The sequence below is a fragment of the Setaria viridis genome, chromosome 9 (genome assembly GCF_005286985.2).
Source record: "Setaria viridis chromosome 9, Setaria_viridis_v4.0, whole genome shotgun sequence".
Classification (NCBI taxonomy): Eukaryota; Viridiplantae; Streptophyta; class Magnoliopsida; order Poales; family Poaceae; genus Setaria; species Setaria viridis.
In genome coordinates this window covers 40,263,719-40,289,644 of record NC_048271.2, presented here as the reverse complement: position 1 = coordinate 40,289,644, position 25,926 = coordinate 40,263,719, and the positions used below count along the sequence as shown (strand labels likewise).

The following is a 25,926-nucleotide window of genomic DNA, read 5'->3' as shown; positions in this document are numbered from 1 at the left end:
GGGAAAAATAAATTTTTCACCATCCTCTGGAAATTAGTATATCGTAAAACTAGTATATTTTCAATTTTGTTTAGCCGTGGACCCAAAAGTTATTCACAAACTTCTAACGCTGGTCTCAGTGCACAGTTTTATGGTACAGTTACCAATATTGATAAACTTGTAACTGTGCCGGTTGAGTGTCATGGGAATGAAACTTCTTCCTCTCCTAATTAAACTCCCCTTATAATAACCTTACCAAATCAGCAATTTTGCTTATGTGGCAACAAATTTATTGCTCATGAAACTTCTATGAAACTTCCATTAAGACTAGCCTAATACTTGTAACCTTCTTTGTAAGACAAATACTGAGGCTAAGACAACCATGCGAGAGGACCATTGTCCGTTCACGTACCAACGGATTACAGAGGGTTCTCTGGTCCCTCTGGGTAAAGGGAGAATGCTTTCCCTTTAGTTTTGATTTTTTGAAGTACTATTTGTTTTATTGCTAGCTCTATGGATAAGAATGTGCTGATGAACTACTCCTAGTTGTTTTGTTAACGTAAATAAATGTCTAATTGCATCTCCTCCTATTGCTACTCAGGTTTTCTCCCATAACATTGCAGAGAGTAATCCCTTCCAATCCATAAGTAAACACAAGCCGGGTCCCTCTCTGGTAAGGTAGATTTCCATCGAAATCCTATTGGAAGCAACCATTGCCTTGGCAGCTCGTCTCTTACCCCGGCATCCCGACATCCCACCTCGCCGCTTTCCCTTTCGCTTTCGGCCTGCGATCTCACTGCCCGCTCGCCCCAAAACGGCTTCCTCTGCGTCCCCACCCTCCTTTATCTTTTGTTCTCTTCTTCCACTCCCAGCTCCCAAGCTCCCAGTCACAAACCCCAAACCCCTCGCTTGTCATCGAGCTGCGCTTTGCTTCAGCTCCTTCCTCCCCCCGTTGCACTGCACGTCTGCACTCCACTCTCTTGATGCAAATCTTCCCTCACTGCTAACTAATCGCCATTTCTTTCGGGATCCGGGAGCAATGGAGAAGGAGAGGAGGCAGGGGTTCTTTTCGGCGCTCAAAGGGGAGGTGGTGCGGGGCCTCTCGCCGGCGAGGTCGCGGGGGAAGTCGCTGCTTCCGCGCACGCGCAAGACGGCTGCTGCTGCGGCGGAGGCCCCGACGCCCGAGGAGCTCGCCCAGTACGCGCCGGAGCAGTTTGTGGCCCACTCCGGCAGCCTCCGGCCGGGCGGCGAGGTCCTGGCGCCGCTCATGGAGGGCCCGGAGGTGTCCGAGGACGACGCGTTCGGTGAGGAGTCCGGACGGCGAGACGGGTTCGGGCAGTGGGTGCGCGGCCACCTGGCCCGTGCCCCGCTGATGGCCGGCGGCGGCGACGGGGGCAGCGGGTCGTTCCGCCGCTCCGACCTCCGCCTCCTCCTCGGCGTCATGGGCGCGCCGCTGGCGCCCGTCTCGGCCTCCGCCGCGGAGCCGCTGCCGCATCTCTCCGTCAAGGGCGCCCCCATTGTGCGTACACATCTCGGCTTCTTGGATTGGATCTCCTCTGTTCGCGAGCTTCGCCTCCGCAAATGCGGCAGCTTTTTGGATTCTGACGCTGCCGCCGGCGCTCGATCTGGTGTTCGTTGTTGCAGGAGTCCTCGTCGGCGCAGTACATCCTGCAGCAGTACCTGGCGGCGTCCGGCGGCGCGAAGGTGCTCCGGTCGGTGCGGAACGCGTACGCGATGGGGAAGGTGCGGATGGTGGCGTCGGAGTTCGAGACGGCCACCCGGGTGGTGAAGAACCGCGGCTCCGGCGGCGCCGCCTCCGCCGTGGAGCAGGGCGGGTTCGTGCTCTGGCAGATGTCCCCGGACATGTGGTACGTGGAGCTCGCCGTCGGCGGCAGCAAGGTCCGCGCCGGCTGCAACGGGCGCCTCGTCTGGCGCCACACGCCGTGGCTCGGCGCCCACGCCGCCAAGGGCCCCGTCCGCCCCCTCCGCCGTGCCCTCCAGGTCGGTCGCATTTCTGATCCGACGAGCCCTCTCGGCGCACATTGCCTCTGCGGTCGGTGCCAACTGAACAAATCGTGCGTATGTTGCAGGGCCTGGACCCGCTGTCGACGGCGAGGCTGTTCGCGGAGGCGCGGTGCGTGGGCGAGAGGAAGGTCGCCGGCGAGGACTGCTTCATCCTGAAGCTGTCGGCGGACGCGGAGACGCTGCGGCAGCGGAGCGAGGGCCCGGCGGAGATCATCCGGCACGTGCTCTTCGGCTACTTCAGCCAGCGCACGGGCCTGCTTGCGCAGTTGGAGGACTCGCACCTGACGCGCATCCAGCCGCACGCCGGCGGCGACGCCGTCTACTGGGAGACCACCATCAGCTCCTTCCTCGAGGACTACCGCGCCGTCGACGGCGTGGCGATCGCGCACGCGGGGCGCTCCGCCGTGACGCTGTTCCGGTTCGGCGAGACGGCCATGAGCCACACCAAGACGCGCATGGAGGAGGCCTGGACCATCCAGGAGGCTGCGTTCAACGTGCCGGGCCTCTCCACCGACTGCTTCATCCCGCCCGCTGACATCCGCCGCGGCTCCGCCGGCGAGCCCCACTGCGAGCTCCCGCCGCGCGGCGGCAAGGCCGGCGCCGTGCACCCCGCGCGCGTCGCCGCTGCGGAGCGCGCGCACCCGCGGCGCGACGCGGTCGCCGGGGACAGGATCCACTGGACGGTGGAAATGTGATGTGAGGAGCGGGAGATATCATCATTTTAGTCGATTGGATCCATGAAGAGTGAAGATTAGCTAAGCAGATAAGTAGCTAGGAAGATAAAAAAAATCCAGCAATCCAATTTGTTCATAGTACTAGAAACCGAATCTTTCTTCTCAAATACTAACTTCATCTCCTAGTGGCTTGTATTCTGTACAGATGAGCAGCAAAGAGTCTCCTCACTATGTCCCAAACTCCCAATGTTGAATTGTACTGTAACATTTTGCAAGAATTTAAGAATTGACACAAGCATAACATTATCAGATCTTTCTGCCTAATTTTGACACGTTGGAATGGGTGATTCTTGCTCTTCTACGCCACACAGTATGTGTAGGCGCCTAGGGGAGGTTTTCAAGCCGGTTGGTATGTTTTGCTTTCGATCTTTGCTTCCATGGCTTGGTGGCAGGGGAAGGAAACCAGTACACATGTACATCAACTGGTTGCCGAGGTTTTGCTTAGAAACTAACCAAGTATCTTTACCTTCCTTTTCCAGGTACTTGTGAGAGTTACTTGCCACATTCCTTGTAGTGGCTACAGAGAGAGGGAGAGAGCATTGCTTGCAAGTTAACCAACAAGGTTCTCGTGCCAGAACAAACTTTTTGGACCGTAGCCATGCCAGGGCAATGCCGCTACCAACCAAGCTATCACTCACCCCAGCTAGCACACACAGTAGGCTGTAGCTAGCATTGGATGCTGAGGTCACTAGACAGTGGTAGATCAGGTGACCTCTTATCTTTTCCTCTCTGGCAATGGCATGCCCGGCCACCTCCCAGTGTACCTTGTCCCTGCTTGGTGCTTGCTCATTTCATTGCCATGGATGCATCATGACAGTTGACAGACAGAGGCATGGCACATTGGCATGGCCGGCCGTAGGGATGTGTGGGCCCCACTTGCAGGCAAGGTCTGTGTGTGTGTAGTGGTGGCATATGCGGCTGTGCTGTCGAAGAGCATGACCTTTTACGTGTCTGCCTTTATTGACCAACGACCTCCAGAGAGCGGCCTTGCTAGGGGAGGGGCATGGCGGTCTTCTAGAAGATAAAAGTCTGTTGGGTCGTGCAGTGGCCGCTGATGTTCCCATTTCTGTTTGCAGTACATGTTTTTCATCCCAGGCTCAAGGTCAAGTCTCAAGTGCACAAGTGTATGTGAAATGTGATGGGTCATGGTTGTACGCGAGTGAATCGTGTAAAAGAGATCCTACCACAGTACCACTGTCGCAAGTCTCCGTAGGGCGAAATCAGAAGCCATTTCTGCAGAAAACACCAAGGTCCTTGTTTAGTTTTCAAATTGGGAGTGGTAAAGTTTGCATTTTGCTATAAATGTGCAACTGTAGCATTTCGTTTGTATTTGTGAATTATTGTCCAAACATTGACTAATTAGGCTCAAAAGATTCATCTCGCAAAGTACAACAAAACTGTGCAATTAGTTTTTGATTTCGTCTATATTTAGTACTCCATGCATGTACCGCAAATTTGATGTCATGGGAAAGTTTCTTTTTTACATAGTGCTAAAGTTGAGAAAAAGTGAAACTAAACAAGGCCCAACAGAAACGACACCGTTCCCTTCACATGGCTGATGCTAGTGTTGGACACACACGAAACACTGCCGTGACCTTGGAGCAGAGGGCAGCGAGCGGCGCAGACCCTGTCCGACTGGCATCTCTGCCGATGTTGCCTCGTCACGCAGACGTGGGCGGAACAGGGCAGCGTGGAGCCGTGCTCAGTTCCTCACAGTTCTGCCAGTGCCAGGGCCGTGCTAACCAGCATACGTGCAATAGAAAAAACAACATTTCTGCTAGATTCTTGCATTTATTTTTCCCATAAAACAGAACGCAGAAGCTATTACCACGGCACTAGTAGTATTTGGTAAACGCTAGCTATGCAGATCACTGAACTGAACCGATGCCAGACTGGTGCCAAACGGCCACTATTTTCTTGGTCGGGTGTACGGTGCCTATGATCATATCTTGTCGGCTGGATCATTCCGGATGCATGACTTCATAAGTGTACTAAAAATTTGATTTTGTTAAAAACTTAAAATCCTTAGCTTTCGGGGTCACTGTGTGGACTCGTACAGTGCTGTGCCTCAAAATCTTAGATGAACGATATGAAAAAAAAACTAGATGAACGATGCTGGAAGCCGGGTTTTAGGATAATATTGCTGAAAAGTTCATAGGAAACAATTTGATTCTCATACGAATCGAAAAAGGTTACCGTCTTAAAAATGGTGTCTATATAACCTTTGGTAGCACCAAAATAACCTTTACGTGGATTGTGCGTATCCTCCTCAGTAATCCGTATGGCATCTCGCTCATTTGACGATGGTCAGCTTCCTTTCTGGCTTTTCCCGCTCAAAATCATCATCACCTATCAGGGTCATCACCAATTCACCATGGCCTAGTAGCACTATTCTAGCCTCACCCTCCTCTTCTTCTTTATCCATCTCACGTTGGTGTTCTCCTTTTGATACCCTCGTGCATCGTTTCAAATCGCGCACTTTGCCCTTCTTTATCATCTTTTATACTTTTAATCGCTCCTCTCGAAAAAGGAAAAGGAGAACAAAATGTGCTCGATCCTATGCACATCATTGCATACAATGAGGAAAAACATACAGTGCAGTGCAGCGATTTGATTAGCTCACCTGTCAGGACACGAAAAATGTAAATACCCAACAAGCTCCAACATAGTATTGAGCAATACCCCAAAAATCAAGAAATTGGATGTGAGATGTCATTGTCATGTGACAGTTTGAACTCTGAACTCTGAACCATTCTGTTTAGCCAAAGAACCCGGTATCTGTATAGTACAATTTGGTCTGGAGAAAATATCATGTGAACTCTGAATGCATCAGAACGTATCAGCATCCCTAGATAGTTTTCCATGGGGCCGGCCGGGACAAAGCATTTGCTGACTTAAGTAACTCTTCCTGCTGAACCGGATCCAAATTTCATCATGGCAAGTGCCCAATTTTCCAATTGATTATCACGTTTGCGGCTTTCGAAGTGTCGGTACGAAGATCCGATCGATCCATTCCCTTTGATGCGTTTGCTCTTTTCATGCTCCTTTGTTTCTTATAACAAAGAAGAGAGGAGGTAGATCTTGATCTTCTTGGCTTTAGTTAACTATCCACCCTGTCGGATTGTAGAGTTCTTTTTGGCAGTCTTTGCTTTGGATTGGCATCTGGGGCATCGGCTCTCTCTAACGGATCACACTTGAGATTTGTTATAGTGTCTTGTATTCTACTGATGGTCTCATGAGAGAAACAAAATGGGTTGGTGAAAACAATGTGGCACTGGGAACAGATTGGCTCTGGCACTGCCAAGCTTGAGCTGGAGGTGTCTATTGTTTTATGCATTGGGGACCAGCTCCAATTTATGCAGTGTTACCACCATCAAATATGTTAAGCCTCTGGCTGGATTCCCTTATGGATTCGCAGCCAGTGTCAGGCCGTTTACTGATGGACCCTGCCTTCACCAAATACTTCTTGCACAGTGATGAGGCAGGGGGCCAAGCATTTAGGCAGCGTGCATGCTCTGTACCAGAGATACTCTATGTTTTCTCATGGATGTACAATTTAATATGCAAATCAGATCACTTTATGTTACAGTGTAATGCCAAAATCACCAGAATCAGTACATGCTCCATACTGTATGCTGTACTCTGTCTGTCCCAAAATAAGTGTTCTTTTAGACTTCAAATTTTGTCCCACAAAGAGTGTTATTTTAGCTGCAAAAGAAGGAACAGTTTATTATGGTGAGTTTGTTAATTCTGTGATAGCATGCATATGTTCAAATATATGTCACTATTTGTGAATATTTGTTTTTCTTGCTGCTCTATCTTGAATAGTTGAAAACCGAGACTTTTCCCTCCCAGATGAACATAATGAGTTATTTTTCATCGAAAAAAATTAGTCATCTGTGTACCGACGTCATCAAAGTATAAAAAAGTATATTTTTTGCTTAGGAAAAAAAATGTTGCAGTCAATTAGGCTGAGCTACCGAGCCCAAACCCAGCCTTGTTGGGCCGACTAGGTGAAACCATCTCTAAATCTCTCTAGCCCAACTGAGACTATATTCCCTTAAAAGAAGGGCTGAGATTATTTGCTCCAGCCTAAAGTTTACTAAGTCAAGGTTTGAGGGCCCACTAAGAAAAGTATGAGTCGGCTTCATTAGGCGAGGATTACAACAAAATTATCAAAGGTCATTTAATTTCCTTTCAGAAAATGGGTTTTTACAACTTTACATATAATTTAGAGATCTGCAAGCATTTTGCTTCTCGAGGTTCGCAGGTTTCTAGCTCATGTTCGATCAGAAGGAAGCAATCGAGGCTGCTCTTTGTTCATTTTTCCTGCTGCTTTGCCTTATTGCGTTTGATTGGAATATCTGAATCTGCTTTTCTCCCACCAAAAGGATATCTAAATCTGCTTTAGTAGTGTTTCGCACTTGCCTGTGGTCTTCCTGTCGAACTTTTCTTCAATTAAGCAAGCAGTCTGCCGGTGACATTGCGTCACGAAGAGTCAACAGCGCTACCACATTTTTCGTATGTCTTCTTGAAGATGTTCCAACATTCTTCCAGAACAAATTGGTTGGTATCCTTACTTACCTTCCAATCTTTAACGTTGAAGCTGACAATGGAAAGGCATCCTCTCTCCCTGCTTTCTGTCGTTTTGGCTTTAGAGTTTAGATTGAGACCCTGAAGATTTGAATGCACCAAACAGTCTCCTATCATTGCACATGCTTTCCCACTGACCCATTCAGAATTATAATAAGACAACCTTTTCGCGTGTTACACGGTTTTGGTTGTTATGTTGGCCATGGATATATGCCACTCATGGTTCCAGTTCTACTTTCTAATTTTAAACTCTTCAATTTTGTTGATGTGAGTAATTGTGAAGAATTTTTTTTGCACAAAGTGAATAGTGGTGCATGGGGATTGTACAACTTATCACAAGAAGAGAGTGCAGAGAAAAGAGAAAGAGAAGAATCTTACTATTACTAATTGGAGGCTTCTTTTGAAGTCTCCAGGTGAAGCCACCTAGGACCCTAGGAGGAGACTCTAGAAAAAGAGAGAAATTCAAGAAATTCTCATAAAAAAGCAAAACGTCTAGGCATCAATCGGTAAACTCAAATCATCATAACTATTGGATTTATTATGTTTTCTAAAAAAATTACTCACCTATGCCATTATGAAAATAGCCTAAAGTAATCCCCTAAACATATATCTAAATTGCCCACTTCTACCATTATATAAAATAAACTAAAGTAACCCTTAATCTTCATCAAAATTACCCACTTGTACCATTATCAAAATAATTTCAAATAACCCCCTAAATTTGCAACTAAATTTTCCACCACTAATACTCCAAAAATAATTTAAAGTAACCCCACCTATACCATTATGAAAATAGTCTAAAGTAACCCCTAAATCTATATTTAAATTACCCACTTCTGTCGTATATAAAATAAACTAAAGTAACCCCTAATCTTCATCAAAATTACCCCCTTATACTATTATAAAAAATAATTTAAAATAACCCTCTAAATTTCCAACTAAATTTTCCACCACTAATAAAAAAAATAACTTAAAATAACCCCTTAAACTTGCATCTACCCATATATACCATTATTAAAAATAACATAAGGTAACTCAAAATTTGAATCCAAATCACCTTAATTAAAAATATACACCAATATGTGAATTGCCCACCACTAATACTTAAAAAGTAACTTAAAATGATCCCTTAAATTTGCATCTATATTACCCATGTATACCATTATTAAAAATAACATAAGGTACCCTAAAATTTGAATCCAAATCACCATACTTAAAAATATACACCAATATGTGATTGCAAATCATATATTTCTTACACTATTGCTATATGATATAATAATCAAGGTATATACACATGATGTGTGTAACACCAATGGTGTTTACAATGAACTAAATCTTATTTAAGCACTAACGAGGATAAATAAAAAGGAAAAGAGAAAAATATGGAAAAGAAGACTTGGTCAAACAAGGTTGGATCAGAGGGTTGACTAAGTCAACCATGGTCAAATTGAGTCAAAAAGGTGATCAGATGTGACAAATGGAGTGGATTAAATTCAAATACAGTTTGAATTTTTAAATTTAAACTTGATTTGGGAAAGGAATCAAATGTGGTCAAGTACCCATGTTTGAGTGCTGTTTTAAAAGGATTCTATATAACAACTTTGGAAAATGTTCTCCTGAGATTTTAAGTAGAATGTCTATAGAACACTCTGAACTATATGTGGTTCGCAGAAAATGGAATTTGAGTATTTTATTTGAAGCTCAAAGTTTGAACTTTATGCTGTTTTGAGACAGGCAGAATTTCAGTTGGATGTCTGAAACTGAAACTCGGGGTGTTCAGTTCATGGGCGAAATTTCAGAGCTCTTGATCTCTCAAACCGTGGATCTTTTGAACAAAATCCCTATCTATCACTTATAGCCCTATGATTCGTCTACACTTTTGTTTGTTGGTTCTTGGAGAGATCGTGTTTTGTTTGGACGAAATTTTCTTGAGAAAGAATTCTGTGTACTGGAGCTCAAGCAACAGCAGTAAAACCGCAGCAGCACCGCCGTTCGCCGCTGGCCTCCGCGGTAAGTTCTGCACGCTGCCACGCGCCATCGAGCGACGAGGCTAGCAGCAAGTAAACAAGCAGGAGGTGGCCGGGCGGATAACGGTAAATGATTTCAAATCTTTACAGTGCCGTCGTCGTCATCCGCTCATTTGCTCTGCTTTCCGCCGAAGTGCAACCGCCAGAGCTCGCTACCGATTCCGCCGCCGTCAAGCCATCTCCACCCAATTCCTCTCACCCGCCGTGCCGTGACACCCTTCCGAGAACCCCCAGCCACTCCTCGCCCGACGCCAGCAACCACAGCGCCGCCGTGACCTCTTCCCTGTTCCGCCGCCCGCCCTCAACACCCCACGGTGAGGACCCCCTTTCCGACCTTCTCCGCTCCGGATAAGTACCAAAACGAGCTCACCGGATCTCTTAGATAGTGGTGCGCGCGCCCGTTGGAATAGCTACTGGATAGGGCGGCCGGAACGCCCAACCCTAGCCAAAGCGCACCGCCGCCATGGTCGCCAGTGGGGGCGGACATGCTAAAGCCTCGCGCGGGGGACTAGAGCAAGCGGGGGAAGTGCGCGAACTCGCGTAGGTGGGCTAGGTGTAGTCCTCGTCCAGGTTTTTGCCGCCGTGTCGCCGGAACTGCTGCGCCACCGCCGCTTTGCGCGTCGCTCCGCCGCCGCAGCCGCGAGCCGCCTATAGTCTCCGTCCCGCGCCAATAGCGCTACCAGAGGATGAGACATGCTGTGTTAGGTCGGGCCATGTGCTTCTTTCTGCGGGGGAAGCTCACCGCCGGCGAGTTCGCCGCCGGTCAACCCCGCCAAGCCACGGTCAAGGCCGGGCGCCCCTTTTTTTTGAAGCCCAGGGACCGTGGGTGGGAATTAGAAGAAGGCCAGGGGGTTTTGTGCAAAGTTTTGGCTGTTTTGTTTTGAAAATGCATTTCAGTAGGTTTGAACTTCCATAATTCATAACTATTTGTAGAAAACTCTAAATTTGATGAAATAAATTTTTTTGAGTTCATATTTTCATGTGTGATGCAATAAAAATGATAAATGTCATAGGAAAAATATTTATTTTTCCTTTATTCAAACCTCTTTTAAAATTAGGATGAATCCATTTAATTGATTTATATTTATTGCTTGATTATTTAAATAACCTTTGTTCTAGGAAAAAATATAAGGAGCTCTTATTTGAATAGGTTAGCCTTTACAAAATTAAGAGGATGATTATTTTATCTTGCCTATCATTCATTGCATCTTTCCGTATAGATTCAGAGCCGCTGGAAGTGAAGTACGTGGAGATTCCATCCGAGCCAACCCTAGAAGGCGAGGACGTGATCGTGGTGGAGCAAGTTCCCGAAGCTACCCCGGAACTCGTCGTTGAGACCGCAACCCTGAGGAGCAGCAAGGCAAGCCTCGGTGCATTAATTCTATTTAACCTTGCTAATTCGAGTCCAAATTGTTATATTTCATGATTGTGCATTAAGTCTAGGAGTTGAGTGGAGTCCTTTTAAGCATTCATAGCTTCCTTGTTTTAAGGATATCTTTGCCACCTGTTTAGAAAGAATAGAAGGTTAAGTCATAGAAGGTTAAGTCTAATCTGCTAGTGCCGTAGAAGTCAAGTAATTTCCTGTTACTTGCATAAGGACAACATCTAAAATTTGTTAGATTGCAAAACAAGTTGTTTAATGAAGGGCCGGGTAAGACATTGGCCTCATGATAAAAGGTGATGTTGGATGTTGACGAAGAAGTTGAAAGTTTGGTCCTACCTGGATAATGGATCTAAGGTCCGTTTGATTGGTGGCCTTTAGGTCAAGCTTTGAACGTACTAATCACATACCGGTATGTGGGACTCGGTAAGCTGACGTACTTCTAAGGTGCCGAAGTTTGAACTGTGACTCGCCATGCTTGACGTGGACTGGTAGGCGGGGTCATGGGCATTAACTCATGGGACATTTGATCAAACAATGATGTACATGAGGACATGACCTTGGTGTGACGACCGACTCCAAATCTTTCAAGTTAATCTTAATCCGAGTCCCTGATCTCCCTATCTCAGCTTTTCCCAAGTTTAAGTGCTCAACCTCCAGTCCGGTCCCAAGCCCTGAGGATCCGACCCCTCTCCGTCGTTTCCCCAGTTCCGACCCTGCCGACCCCAACTCACCCCGCCGGATCCTTCTAAGTCTTCCCACAGCAGTCTCCCTTCAATCTGAGCAGTGGACCAACCGAGACTGACCGGTGGACCCACAAAATCTTTCCCTCAGATCTCCCGAGACAGACGCACTCGAGTAGCATGTCCGCTTCAGAGCTTCTCCGCCGCGTGGATCAACTCTTCCGACCCCCGCCGCTCCGCCCCGTTGCCGGCCGCGACCGGATGGATTCCCGCGCCCCCTTCCCCAATCGTAGCGGAAGCCCTCTGCAACCCTTTCTGCAACACCTCGCAGCTCGCACCCATCATCATCTCGCCGGACCTCCAGCTGCAAGGCCTGATGCCTCCCGTCTTTTCCGCCACCCCTCCACAGTCGTGCCGCCCCGGACTGCGCTACGCGACAATTCCTCCTCCGTCAACCCCGACCCCGACCGCGACATCTCCTTTTCACGCCTTGCAAGATCTGCGCCCGACAGACTGTTGCTTCGCGCTCGCCCGCGCAGCCGCAGCCCGCCTGTCTTCTCACCTGTGCGCCCTCGCTTCTAGCGCCGTTCCCCCGGTCACATCCATCAGATCCGCCGCACGACGACGCCCGCCTTTGCCAAATCCCAACCACCGGCAAAACCGCGCCTACGCCGCCCTGTCTCTGGTGCCCAATGGCCGACGGTGTCGCCCCCGAAATCCTGCACCGCCGCCCCGCTGCTCAATCGCCGCCGTGGCAGCGCACTCCATCGCCTCTTCCTGGTCTTCGTGCTGCTCCAGCTCTCTCTCTTCCGCGCAGCTATAAAAGGGAATGCCAGAGCCCTGCCGGAGTCCCCTTCGCCATCGCTGCCCTCCCGCCTTCCTCCTCTATTCGTGCTCAAGCGCTACCACCTAAGTCCCTGAGGAGCTCTCCTCTCCGCTCCACGCCGGCCCTTCCAATCCACCCAACCGCTTGCTCCTCCGCGCTGTGCTGGAAGCTTGCTTGTTGTCCACAAGAAGCGCCGCCGCCGCCGGAGCACCGCCGGACCTCGCCGCTGTCCAAGTCTTAGTCTTTCCGCCCAAATCTGCTCCTTCCCGACCCCAAGCTTCACCAGTGAACCAAAGGTAAGCTGCCGACCCTTGTCCGCCTCGCCCGACCCTGTCAGTCCGTTCGACCCCTTTCCGTCTCGCCCGACCCTGTTTGTTAGTCCGACCCTTTTCCGCCTCATCCGACCCCTTCTGTTCGTCTGACCCTTTTTTTGCCTCGTCCGACCCTGTCTGTTTCGCCGACCCTTTCTCCGCCTCGCCCGAGGACTCGGCGGTATCCTTTTCCTTGACCCGAGGGTATGTGTGTAAAAATCGGGGACTTCTCTGCGTTAAGTCTAAGGACCCCCAACACAACTATCCCTCTAGTCTAAGGGTCAGATCATAAGTTTCTTCCCATCTGACCCTTTTACCTTGCTCTCCTCCAACTCAAGTGAACTTCCCCACCTTTTTCCGTAGCTTTGCTACAAGTTTCTGGGCTAAAACTTGCAAGTGTTGCTGTTGAAATAACCGTCTAAATGCTAACCCACTGCATTTTGCATTCGTGTAGAGTTGCATCTCGCCGACGGCGTCTACGAGTTGTACCCGGCGCCCGAAGACGGAGTTGTAGCCGAGCTCCCGCTTCCAGAAGCCGAAGCCGCCCCAGCAGAAGACCAGTTCCCTTCCTCCTCGCTTGAAGGCAAGCCCCGGAACATGAACCCAGTTTTCCTCAAACTTGCGCATGCCTTCTGCAGCTTGTTTGTGCATTTACGTATAGGAGTTGATTGCAACCGTAGATGCATGACTTAGTTCCTTGATCTGAGCACTAGTTTGTTGGGCCGAGTAGTTGCTATGCTTAAATAGGAAGCGGTAAAAGCCGAGTGATTTCCTGTCACTCGCGAGTTTACAGGAGTTGGTTGTTTCTCCTTCTGTTGCAACTATAAGGACGATGGACGGGGCAGGGTTTTGGTTAACTCTTTGGTGGTCGGCTGATCGCCCCGTCTATCTATGGAACTTGTTAAGGCTCGACAGTGGTGGTGTTCGTGATCAAGTGTTTGAAAGTACTAACCTCATACTCAGTATGGGATGAGGAAGCCGAGTACCAGATTGAACCTAGACGTGAGCGGTCACCCTATTGTCCTTGGAACGGAGTTCCCCTGCGGCCGCACGTGGTGGCAAGTGTGGTCACAGAACGGCAGAGGCCGGGTCTGTGGAACATTGCACCAAAGGAAATGGGCCCGACACGGGTTAGAGAATTGATGGGGAAGGTCGACATAGGAAGCGACCCTTGGTGGTGCGCGAATGTCGTGAGGTTAGGTTCACCATGCATGGTTAAAGAACTCGAATCGATTCATCTGCCTCTCACAGTTTGAGACTGCTTGATCGCTATGCTACACTGAGTAATAATGAAATCCGATGATGATATGGTCTTGATGATGTTATATACCCTCTGTTTGGTTCTATGTTTGCTTAGAGTAAGTTGCTAACTTAGACCGGTTAATGAACCTAGAATCTGAGCTAAAACTTTGAAAATAAGGATCTACTTAGTGCTTTTGGCAAACAAACCCCTCAGCCAAAGAGCCTTGCATGTCTAGAAGTGGTGGAGTAGTTTACTCCCGGTCGGTTAAGTCTTGTTGAGCTTAGTAGCTCAGCCTTGTTGTGGCTCTTATTTTTCAAGTGAAGTCGCTGCTCCCGAGTCTTCTTCTGTTGGCACTTGGCCGCCCCAACTCCCTCCGGGTTGGACGGTCGAGTAGGATCCCTCCTCGGACGGCGAGGAGAGGGATCACTGACGTCTTGGCTGGCCTCACCAAGGACGTCCGACCCCTACGAAGTAGCTTCCGCTTGTTTTTACCTTCTGTTGTTTTCCTTTGCACCTTGTAAAACTCTGATGTTTGCTTTGTTGTTAAACTAAATGGTCAAATTGTCAATTCAGTGGACTTGTTGTATTCTCTGGAACCGCTCACCTTCGTGTGAGTTTGCTAACTCGGTCCTGTCAAAGTGGTTAAATCGGATAAAATCCGACGGCATCTCGAGTTAGCACGATTAAGGCTGAGTGTCGCATGTTAGGCGACTTAACCGTGCCTTAATTAGGCTAATCCGAGGTAGATCCGCCACACTTGGGCTATGCGAGCTCAATTCAGGCGACGGAAGCCAAGGAGAGAAAGTTGCCACGTGCAATCTGACAGGTTGCACACGTGTCGTGTGATTAGCTCCATCTCCTGCAAGATGTAATCGGTTTAAATTGCCGCACTTCTCAGGTATGAATACCACTTGATCTCTGACCATCATCGTAAAGTTGCTCGCTAATGATGTTTATAAATGTTGTAGGATGTTAGCATGCTTATATTGGCTGGGAGTCCAAACTTTGAAATATAAGCCATTTAGTAACCAACATGTAATAAAAGATGTTCTAAGAATCTACTCTTAGTAAGCTTTGCTAGCTTATCTGGAGTTAGCAACAAACCCAAAGAAAGCCTTGCATATCTTGAGTCTTTTCTGTTGACGGGTTAGTCTTGCTAAGTACTTTAGTACTTAGGGTTTGTGTAATCTTGTTGCAGTTGAAGAAGGTCATTAGATGGCCTAAGCTTGAAGAAGGACTCCAGAAGACGAGAAATACGTTGTGGGCATGGCGTGTTTCTTTTTAGTCTCGTTCATTTGAATAAGCTTTATAATGTTACCGTCCCAGACTTTAAGCGAAGTGGTTTGTTTTTAAACACTCTTAGGTACTGGTATTCTATGTTAAGGCAACTCTCTTATGGTTTGTAATAATCCGCTGCTGTAAATTATTTATTTAAAGCTGTAATGTCTGTAACAAGCTCCTGCGTGTGAGATCTTGGATGTATGGATGAAACAGTAATGTGGAGTCTTCGAGTGAGTTGAGGACGCCCGATGGACTACTGGGTTTATACTGATTCAAGTACGCGGCGTGTTAGATGCCCAAGGTCTAACCGACGTACTTAAGTCATTTTAAACTGAACGGTTTTGCCACAATATGTGTCGCCATTTATAAAGATATAGAGGAAGTGATGAGAATATGTATTTCTATGTTAAAATTATAGCTCAAATTAGGGTTCATTAAACTAATTCAACCACATACTTGCGTTGCAAAGTGAAAAGTTGAAAATGTTATAAAGTACTTACTCACTAAAATCTATCACAATCGGATGAAGATAATAAATATATATCTATATAATTGTTGTGTCTGAATATTTAAAAAAGAGAGGTAGCTCAAGGTAGTAGTTTTGCAGCCATGTGATCTTTTTTTTTTCATTGGAGACTTCACATTTGTTCTCATGAGATATGATAAATCCTAGAAATTCTCACAAAATCACAAACATCAAACATCAATCTTGTAAACTCTAAAAAATCATAATCATTGATATATTATATTTTCTAAAAAATTACCCACCACTATCATTATGGAAATCTTCTAAAATAAATCCTAAGCCTATATCTAAATTACCCAGCTCTGCCACTAAAAAAATCTAAAGTAACCCCATAATCTTGATCCAATTTACTCATGTATATCATATTAAAGCATAACTTAAAATGTCATTCTAAATTTGTGTCTAAGTTACCCACGTACATCATTATTAAAAATAACCTAAAGTAAACACCTATTTTAATTTAATTATCTTCATGTGCATCATGCAGAAATGTCGAAAAGTAAACTAATATATGATTCTAAATTACCTATTTATGTCAGAAATACTAAGTTAAGGTATATACGCAGGATAAATGTCACTATATAGACCATTTATACATTGTTGGGGATAGATCCCCAGTACCCGCAAGGAAGGAAGAAGACGAACTCCTACTAGGATTCCCCTGTAATCCTACTAGGACTCATACCATGTAATCCTACTAGGATCTCTTCTTGTAACCGACTAGTAATCCCGCCCTCTGGATTATATAAAGGAGGGCAGGGGTTCCTAGATCGGTAGGCGAAGACCTCATAGAACCACAACAGAGGACCAAATCCTCAATACCAAACAATACCCAAATGCAGGGCGCAATATACAACATCCCAAATAGGATGTAAGGTATTATGCTACTGTGCGACCCGAACCTGTATAAATCTATATCTTGTGTCCTTACTTTTACCTTCGAGTTCCAAATCCGGCGATCCCCCACCAACCAATCTACTACCTCGGAATACCCTCGGTAGGTTGCCAGGTATCTGGTGCGCCAAGTAGGGGCACTCATCGAGAATCCACTGGCAAACTCGATGGCTCAAGTCATCATCAAGCCAATTGTCGCGTTCGAAGTAGGCGCGACGTTTGTCTTTAGCTCCTAGGTTGGCATCGCAGACAGTGCTGAAAATTCCCACCACCACATTGCGTCGACCTCGGTGAAGAAGTAGCAAACCATGAAGCTCCAGCGCCAAGCTCTGGAGGATCTCACAAGAATTTCAGCAAATTTTCAATTTTTGACCTAGTTAGAGGCTGGGGGGACGAGCCCGAGTTCAACTCGACTTCTCCTACCAGTCGGATTAACTTTCACGAGCCGGCACATAAACCATCATGCAAGTCGGACTACCACCCGAGTCAATTCCCGTTCGGATTCTGCAGCGCGGCCACTATTTATCAGGCTGCCCTGTCCAGATCACAATCTGATACTAATACGATCGAGGACCTCGACTACTAGTCGGATCCGGATGAGGAGACTTCTTTATCAGGTCCGCAGCAGGGCCTGATAATCACATCAATTCCCAAAGGCAGATTCATCTACTAGCCCAACATGAAGCCACCCTCTCCTGCCAAATATGACGATTCGCACCTCATCGCCTGCCTCGACACTTTCCTATATCAGGAGGGAGCTCCTCTGTCGCTCATCTACAAGGAAGGCAACAACAAGAAGGTCATCACTTCTATCTCGGGAAGCCACTCTCCAAAGCGAGAACTCTTTGCCGTCATTACTAGACAAGAGGACGGAGAAGAAGAGCAACGGGCCAAAAACCCGCGACATGAGCGTCACCCGGATGACGTCTCGCAGAATGAACTCACCGCCAACATTGTTGGATAAGAGACCGAAGCTCAAAGAACTCGACGATGAGCAAGAAACATCGCAGGAGCAGAGCGCCACCGCCGCCTTGCAGCGGACCTACCAATCCAGAAACTGAACAACGCCTTTGAAGAAGTTCAAACGCGTCACCATCGTACTCTCCTAGTTACCATCGTGTCTATTGATCTCATCACCTGCGCGATGCCTCAGAACAAGTACGTAAGATAGTTGGCTAAACTGGCGGAACTCACGTACAAACAACTCGATCAGTAGAAGCCGATATAGTCAGTCCAACGCTCCCCATCCTAGTGAAGTCAACATGATAGCAGCCATAGAGGCCCTCCGTCCAGACCAAGTCAACTTGGAGGCGCCAGACCAAGCCAAGCTGGAGCTGAAGGTAGTCAGACAGGACCCTTGGGAGGCTGTGGCCATTGTGGGGCTAACTCAGAGCTTGAATACCCAGTAGAAGACCTCCGCAACAAGATCAACGCCAGCCGTGACGCCTGTACCATCATCGACGGACGGCGCCGCGTGCGCGAGTAAGAAGTCGAACACCCAGGAGATGATACCGATGGGTTTCCCGCCTTCTCAAGACGTGTGAGGAGGACAACTCTACTCGAAAAGTTCAAACCCCTGGGTATCACCAAGTACGATGGTAACCAAGATCCAGTCCAATAGCTCCGGTGCTACTCGTTGTCAGTAGAAGTAGCTAGGGGAAACGACGACACCAAAGTAATCTATTTCCCTATCTGCATGGAGGTGGCGCCACTCACATGGCTCGAATCGTGTGCAAGTGATGAAAAATATTGATTTTTATACTAAACACAATGTATGGAGGTGCAATATAAAATGAAAAAAAGTGTGAATGTGGATGGAAAAGTGTATAGAGTAATTACTCATTAAAATCAGTCACAAAATGGACAAATATAAGTATACATCTATATGAGTATTATGTTGAAGTATTGAAAAATTGAGAGAGTAATAGGTAAACAATTTTGGTTATTAATTATGAGTCTAAGTTTTAAATAATCTTTAAATATAATAGATTTTTAAAAATATTAGTCCGTGTAGGAATACGAATTGATGGACTAAGTAATAACACAACGCAAAAGCAAAAAAGGAAAAGAAAAAAGGAAGCAAAACCATCCATCCTCTTCTTGTTTCTGAGACCATATCCTCCAAGTTGCAGCAGGCTATTTCTCAAGGAATTAACAATGCAAAACTGCCAATTTCTTCTCGTTTGCCTTTTTCAACCATTCCACCATCGAACACCGCAGCTTATCAGGTGCGCGCGCGACCCACAATTTCAGAAAGCTTGTGAGGTAATGCGTCCATCTCTCCAGCTTCGGATCCTGATGATGACGATGATACCGTTGCATCAGCGACCTCCTGCTGTTGTCTCTATCCACGTTTCCCCCCGGCATAGCCTTCTTCACCTGAAGGTACGCCGCGGCATGCTTGGATTTCCAGAGTATCTGGTACGCCGTTGCTTCTTCCTTCTGGTAGAGACACTCCAGCGCCTTTGGGAGCATGGTCTCGTCCAACTGTTGCAGGGTAAGGTTCGTGTGCATACCGTGCTGCTCCTCGCCGTCGATCACCTCCAGCGCGGCGGACTCGGCTTTCGGCATCACGCCTCCTAAAGATCCATGGGGTGTGAACAGGAGCCCAAGCTTCAGGTGTGGCGTGTCTTTGGAAGAAAACATTCTACCTTGAGGAATTGCCCTCCTCTGCATGTTGTACTCGGACAGTGGGATCTGGTACTGCCAGTAAACCTCGATGACTGATTCCAGAGACACTTCTGATAGCCCCATTGTGCCTGTGCTGCCTTCACAGTGCTTGCTGCAGGGCTCATGGTGATGGTTGCAGCAAAACGGGTCCGGGCGAAACCACTGGCTCGTGTCTCTGTGGATGCTGTTCCAATGCTCCTTGTGAGTGGAATCAGCGTAGGGAACCCAGGAGAAGTCCTGCGTCGGAAGGTTCGCGAGCTCCCTGGTCGCGGCCTCGGCCGTGGACCTGAAATGGGGCGTGACCAGCAGCTTCAGGCACCTGATGGTAATCCCGACGATGTCGGTGCTCTCCGAGAGCCGTAGCATGGAGCCGATGCACAGGTTCTTCTCCGGCGCGTCGTCGTCCTCGTAGATGAAGATGAGCTTCGCCTCTACCCTGCGACCTTCCAGGAATATGGGGCGGACGCAGAAGAGGTAGTACTGGCCGCCCCGGACAAGCCTGTACCGGAGCTCGTCGCCGGCGAGCAGGCGCGCGATGAGAGGGTCGAAGAACGTGTACCGTGGCCGCGGCGTGCCGCCGAGCTCCACGAACCTCAGGAACTCCGAGGCGCCGTCCGCGAGCCACTCGAACCTCCGGACGTCGGCGGGGCTGCTGCTCCAGCCGTACCCGTCGTCGTCGTCGTCGCTGAAGCTGCTGCTGCGGTCGCCGACGAGGAGTGACCTGGCGGCGTGGGCGAACCGTGCAGGGAAGGACGACGAGATCCGCATCGCCCGCCGCCGCCGCCTCTCCTCGTCCTCCACGGCGCGCTGCTTGCTCCGGCGCAGTGCGTCGTCGCACTCCCGGGCGGCGCGCTTGAGCTTCCCGCGCCACCGGAGCAGCGACGCGTCGCTGATTCGCCACCTGTCGGAGGTCTCGAGCGCCGCCTCCAGCTTGATGTGCGCCATCTCCAGCCGCTCCAGGCGCTCCTTCTCGCTCGGTTCCCGTCCCCGCTTCCGCTTGTCGAGGACGCTGGATACGATTTGGGTCACCATCTCCTCGGCAACCGCAGAACTCACAATCCTCCCCGCCATTAGTTTGGACTGAAGCTGAACTAGCGATGATCGTAAAGAATGCACGAGAGGGACTGATTTTATGGAAGATGCGAAGATCTTGTATATAGGGTGATTTCAGAGGGAACACCAAGGATCAAGGAAAGGAAATGAAGCGGGAATAACGTGCTCAAAAGAGATGGAATATATGCATTGACGTGCATAGACCAGAGTCCAGGACTACGAGACAAGTGACGGTGACTTGAATAACAATTGGTCTCCGTAAGTGTGTCAGCTATATTTGACAGAATAAGTGGACTTTGACGACGAACAACGAGTGAGAGCTGGCGGGGACGGACGTATCACATCTCTTTCTATTTTTGCCGAAGATGGAGCTCTCCTTTGTTATCTTCAATCCAAGAATATTGGCGAAAGACAAGAGACATTAGTGATTTAAGTTCGCTAGCTACTTCCTCCATCCCAAATTACTATTTATTTTAACCTTTCTATATACATAATTTTTGCTATATGTATCTAGACATAATGTATATTTAGGCGCAAATCAAAATCCATGTACATGACAAAATCAAATCAAATAGTAATGTGGTACGGAGGGAGTAGCATTCTATACATAATGGTTAGAGTTAGCCAAATCAAATACTTTTGTTGTGAAGGTTTAAGGTTGGTTGTGCAAGGAGTTAAGGTCCAACTATCCTGGAATCAGATAACAATACATGTATAAGAAGCTTGACGTCGGGTGAAAGGGATCGATCAAGTTCAGCTCCATGGATTACATATGCAAGGGAGTATATGTCAAGGATAGAATAAACTAAGTTCCAACATGTAAAGAGAAGCTAAAATTCAGCTGCGCATAATTCAACACGCTCGCCGAGTTAACTCAACAGCGGTGTGGTTAGGAGGTATTCCCGAGTGTATCGAGCAATTAGTGCTCAAGGGTTGTAACTCTTCCCTGACTTAAACAATGAAGGCTCTTTTTTCTTGAAAAAAAGAGTAAGCCCCACGTTGTTTGGATATTCATGTTTCCATGTATATATGCATTCATTTATGAAGGTGCACTACTAGAAAAATGACATTTCATCCCGAGGTTTAGTACTAGTCACTTTTGGACCCGGTACTAATGTTAGCATTAGTATCGGATTCAAGTTTGGGAGACCCCAGAGGCCCTCTAGTACCGGGTGGGGCCTCCACCCTGTACTTAAGGGGGGGCCTTTAGTACCGGGTGGGAACCCAACGTCCGCCACCGCCCCCCTACACCATGAGGACTTAGATTTTTTTCATTTGCACTGTGTCGTTAACTCCTCCTCTCTCTCACGTCTCCTCCTCCTCCTCCTCCTTCGAGCCTCTACTGCCTCCACTCCCCTCCCCCCTCTGCACGCCCCTCACCGGCTATGAGGAGCGGCGGCAGAGGCCATCAGGGTGGCGGGGAGCGGCCGGCGGAGCGGCGATGGGTGGGAGCGGCTTCGGGCGGGTGGGACGAGGCGGAGGAGGTGGAGGAGGGGCGGCGGCGGGGTGGAGACGGGGTGGATCCGGAGGAGGGCGGAAGTGGGGTGGATCCGGAGGAGGCGGAGGCGAGGTTGATATGGAGGAGGGCAGAGGCGGGATGGATCCGGCGGGGGCAGAGGGGCTGGAGGAGGAGGGGCGGCGGGGGTGGAGGCGGAGCGAGCGGGACGGCGGCGGCGGAGGGGGTCGGCGGCAGTGGAGGCGGAGGAAGGCCGAGGCCGGCGGGGAGGGGCGGTGGGGGTGGGGGTGGGGGTGGGGCCGGCAGGGTTGGCGGGTGATTTTTTTAAAATCTTTTTTAACACCCTCTAGTACTGGTTATCTCAACCCCTCTGGTACCGAATTGTTAGGACTGGTTGTGCAACTAGTACTAGAGGGGGTTTTGGTTTGTTGCTAGAGCCGCTTTTTCTAGTAGTGGTGACAACACGTGCTTAGAGCCAAACACCTCCAGCTTCCACCACTTACCTGTGACACAATTGGATTGTCATGCATTTTATTTGAGATATTTATTTTTTGTTAAAAAAATAGCTTAGTCATGTGGTCTAGATTCTAGAATATATGCATCCGAACAGGAAGAGGAGTAACAAGCCGATAGAGTTCATAGAATGGTAGAATCACATAGAGGAGCCCTAAACAATTTTTTAAGATTAATAAGAGCACTTCAAGAAATCCCAATAAATTGGCAATAGTTGTACATGCTGGTAGGAAAAAATGTCACCTAAAGTAGTTTTGGGATAGTTATGATCTTAATGAATGAGTGATTAGGCAATTAGTTGTTTTTCAAGTTGGTTTAGTAAGTTAAATCAAATATTAGCCATATGCAACGTGAGGGAGCTTGGAGATATTGTATTTGAAGGTATGCATATGTGACCTAATGAATTTGATGGAGATTTATTCAGTTTGAAGAATTAGAAGTAACATATACATATAGATATATCTGGATTCGTGCAACAGTGCAATATGCATCATGCACCCACGAGAGACACCATGCAAGGTAAAGTATGATTGAATATAAGCCATAATAACATTCGGTTGATTTAACATGTTGCTAGATACTTGGCCGAGAGGATTTTTCTATTTGCAGAGACTAGTATATTCAGAATTGGAAGCTTCGATCTCTTACATCAAAGACCATCCCAGTATATACAGTGGGTCATGGCCAATTAAAAAGCTCCCGCACAATCATTAGCTGTTCTTTGACGATTAGCCTGTACTTCGATCATCTGCTTCCACTTAAATGAAGCAATCTTGTTGTTTTGCTTGGAAACCATCCATCATTGCTTCACTGCAGTCGAAGCCCTATCGTCATCGCCGGTTCTCGTCCCCGTGGATCATCACGCCAGCTCGTATAGCCGGTGCATGCTGAATTACAAAGGTGTGAAATTCTTATCGACAGGGTTAATGTGCTCTTCATCTGCATCGGTTCCTGAACGTCGTCATCGACTACGATCATCTACCGTGAAGCACTAGAGTAAGGTGTTGATTCTCTTGTCAGGTGCACGGCAAGATCGACACTCCGTTGGTCGACCAAGTCCTGCCCCACCCTTTTTTTCCTCACCAAGACTCAGCTGGTCGCATCTTTATTCTCGTCTAAATTGTAAGCTTTGATGATTTTCATAGAAGTGGGACACTCGAGTGTGTGTGACGTGATGTATGTTGTTTTGTTTTGGCAACGTGTTCTTCACTACATGGTAAAGCCACACGGTGGCTTTGTGTTTTGGAGTTTCCAGGAAGTGAGTGATTTGGTTATTGGTCCTTTAGTGCAGTCTCGTCCACTCTACCACCGATCATTTATTTGATCCTAATTAAAGTTGAGATCGTTATTGTGTAGATTATCAAGGAGTCTATCTGTCGGATTTAGTAGCCTGACAGTCCACCAGGGGTTACCTAAGTGGTTGATTTGTAGGTAGAGATGATTGTGAAACCTAGAACTCGAAGATGATTGCGAGAACACAAGGGACGCGAGAGTTTTAGACAAGTTCGGACCTCCAGAGAGTAATACCCTACGTCTTGTATGCTCGGTGGTTTGTATTGCTTGAGAACTTCGATGCCCTCAGTAGGCTCCCTTGGCCGTTTGATGACCTAGGGTTACAAGTCGGTTTGAATCTAATCTACATGGTAGTTATATGGAAGTTAATCTAAGTCGGACTACATTACGCACATTACATGATATTCAGGCTGGATTTGAATCGTCCGGCCTCCTTGGCGTGTACTCCGAGTATCTTTATATCCTTGGCCCGCATGCCCTGGTCAGGCGGGCCCACTTATTAGGTCCGGCTAGTATCTCGGTCGATGGGGACCCATGGGATACCCATATTCCTCCAGCCCCGAGCGATGTGTAGGCGAACAAGAACTTGAGGTCATTACAGCGAAGCTTGGAATGTAGTCGGCTGAAGCTGCGATAGCGTCATGGTGACTAAGAGGCTGCACAGTGCTTAAAATAAATCCGAGCGAACGTGGAGCCAAATGCGCAAAGCGAAGTTGAGCGCCGAGTTGATGGATGGCGGGAATTTATCAGATCGAAACGAAGGATATGGAGGGCGTCGCAAGATGCACTCCATAGTAGTAGCCCCTGAGCATTAAAGCGATTAGTATAATCGGTTCGTTGGTCAAAAAAGAAAAAAATTGATCCTAATAATAGGTCCAAGTGCCAGAACACAAGGATAAGCGAAGCCACGGAGGCATGCGAACTAGAAGTAGGCACTTCACCCCCAAGTACGAGGACTGGCACAGCCACGGAGGCATGTTGACCTGAATTAGGCGTCCAGTCCCCGAGGACGAGGACTGGCAGAGCCGCAGAGGCACGCCGACCTGAAATAGGTGCCCAGGCCCCAAGACGAGGACTAGCAGAGCTGCGTAGGCACGCCGACCTGAAATAGACGCCTAGCCCCCGAGGACGAGGACTGGCGGAGCCATAGAGGCGCGCCAACCTAAAATAGGCGCCCAGCCCTCGAGCATGAGCGCGAGGACTGGTGGAGCCACAGAGGCATCTTGACCTGAAGTAGGCACCTAGCCCCTCAGCATGGGAGCCGGACGAATCGCGGAAGCACGTCGAGTCGCCTCCCGCCCCAAGACAGAGAGGTCGGCCGGGTGATGGTAGGCACACCGAGTCGTTTGTGGCGCCCAACCCTTGAGCCTGGGCGCCGGTCGAACCACAGAAACACACTGAGTAACCTCCCGGCCCGAGCTAGAGTGGTCGGTCGGGCGACTGCAGGCACGCCGAGTAGCTTGTGGCACCTAGCCCCCAAGCCTGGGAGCCGGCCGAGCCATAGAAGCACGCCGAGTCAGAAAACATTGTTAAGGAGCTGGACCTGTAAAATGAAATTTGTAGTATATCAAACTGTGTGATAAGACATGTGATGTAATTGACTTGATGTATGCGAGAAGAAAGGGGCTCCATACCTCCATTGGTGTATACGATAGGACAACATGTAGCTGAGGCCTGTAGCTGCTAAGCGTCTAGCCTTGCCTGACCAGCGTCCTACTGAGAGTGGATCTCGAGCTTGTAGGAGGGGTGAACGCAAGGTTGTCTAGGTTTTGCGAGCTAGAACGCCGACCACACGAGTTAGCCGTATTGCCTCGAGAGGGGGAGGAGAAGGATGTGAGACCCAGAGGTTAGAGCCTAGGGGAAGCCCCCGAGCTTGAAAGCGAGTGGCCTGTCGAACAGGTCAAACAGGCTCTGAGCATCAGGAATAGCTCAGGCAAAGTAACCGCAAGGCAATAGGTATGCAAAGAACCTCACAGGTTTTATTCATTCAGTAAAAGGAGAAAGATAGAACACATAGCTTTTAAGTTCTAAGGGTAGAAATGCCACAAGTGCTCGATGTTCCATGGATGAGGGACACCTGAGCGGGTCCGGTGGTCCCATAGATTAGATCTGAAGAGGCTGCGCGAGTTTCGCGAAAAACACGTCGAGTTCCTCAAACCAAAGGAGGTGAGGGAAAGACCATATTGTGGCGGAACACCTCAGATTAACTTAGCTAAAGCACGGTTAAGTCACCTAACACGCGAATCTCATGCTTTAATCAAGTTAACTCGACGATCCGTCGGATTTCATCCGATTAAACCACTTAAACAGGACCGAGTTAGCATAGCTCACACGAAGGTGAGTAGTTCCAGAGAACACAACAGATCAAATAATTAGTCCAACGATTCATTACACACTGGTTCGAAATCAAAGTTTTACAAGGTTCAAAAGCAACG

General features: G+C 48.2%; 2 protein-coding genes and 1 long non-coding RNA gene across 3 annotated transcripts; 2 read left to right on the top strand and 1 right to left on the bottom strand.

Moving 5' to 3' along the window:
• The first annotated feature begins 650 nt into the window (after positions 1–650).
• On the top strand, positions 651–2,989 carry LOC117836140 (uncharacterized). Its single transcript, XM_034715515.2, has 3 exons — positions 651–1,498; positions 1,624–1,980; positions 2,070–2,989. The coding sequence occupies exons 1-3, from the start codon at positions 1,019–1,021 to the stop codon at positions 2,697–2,699; spliced, it is 1,467 nt and encodes a 488-aa protein (XP_034571406.1). The 5' UTR covers positions 651–1,018; the 3' UTR covers positions 2,700–2,989.
• Positions 2,990–9,312: 6,323 nt separating this feature from the next.
• LOC117837176 (uncharacterized) lies at positions 9,313–15,332 on the top strand. The gene is made up of 3 exons (XR_011897297.1): positions 9,313–9,675; positions 10,582–14,703; positions 15,004–15,332. It is a non-coding gene; the product is annotated as an uncharacterized lncRNA (long non-coding RNA).
• A 3,001-nt stretch (positions 15,333–18,333) lies between these two features.
• LOC140221340 (uncharacterized) lies at positions 18,334–20,612 on the bottom strand. Its single transcript, XM_072290850.1, has one exon. The coding sequence runs from the start codon at positions 20,245–20,247 to the stop codon at positions 18,658–18,660; it is 1,590 nt and encodes a 529-aa protein (XP_072146951.1). The 5' UTR covers positions 20,248–20,612; the 3' UTR covers positions 18,334–18,657.
• Between the last annotated feature and the right edge of the window lie 5,314 nt (positions 20,613–25,926).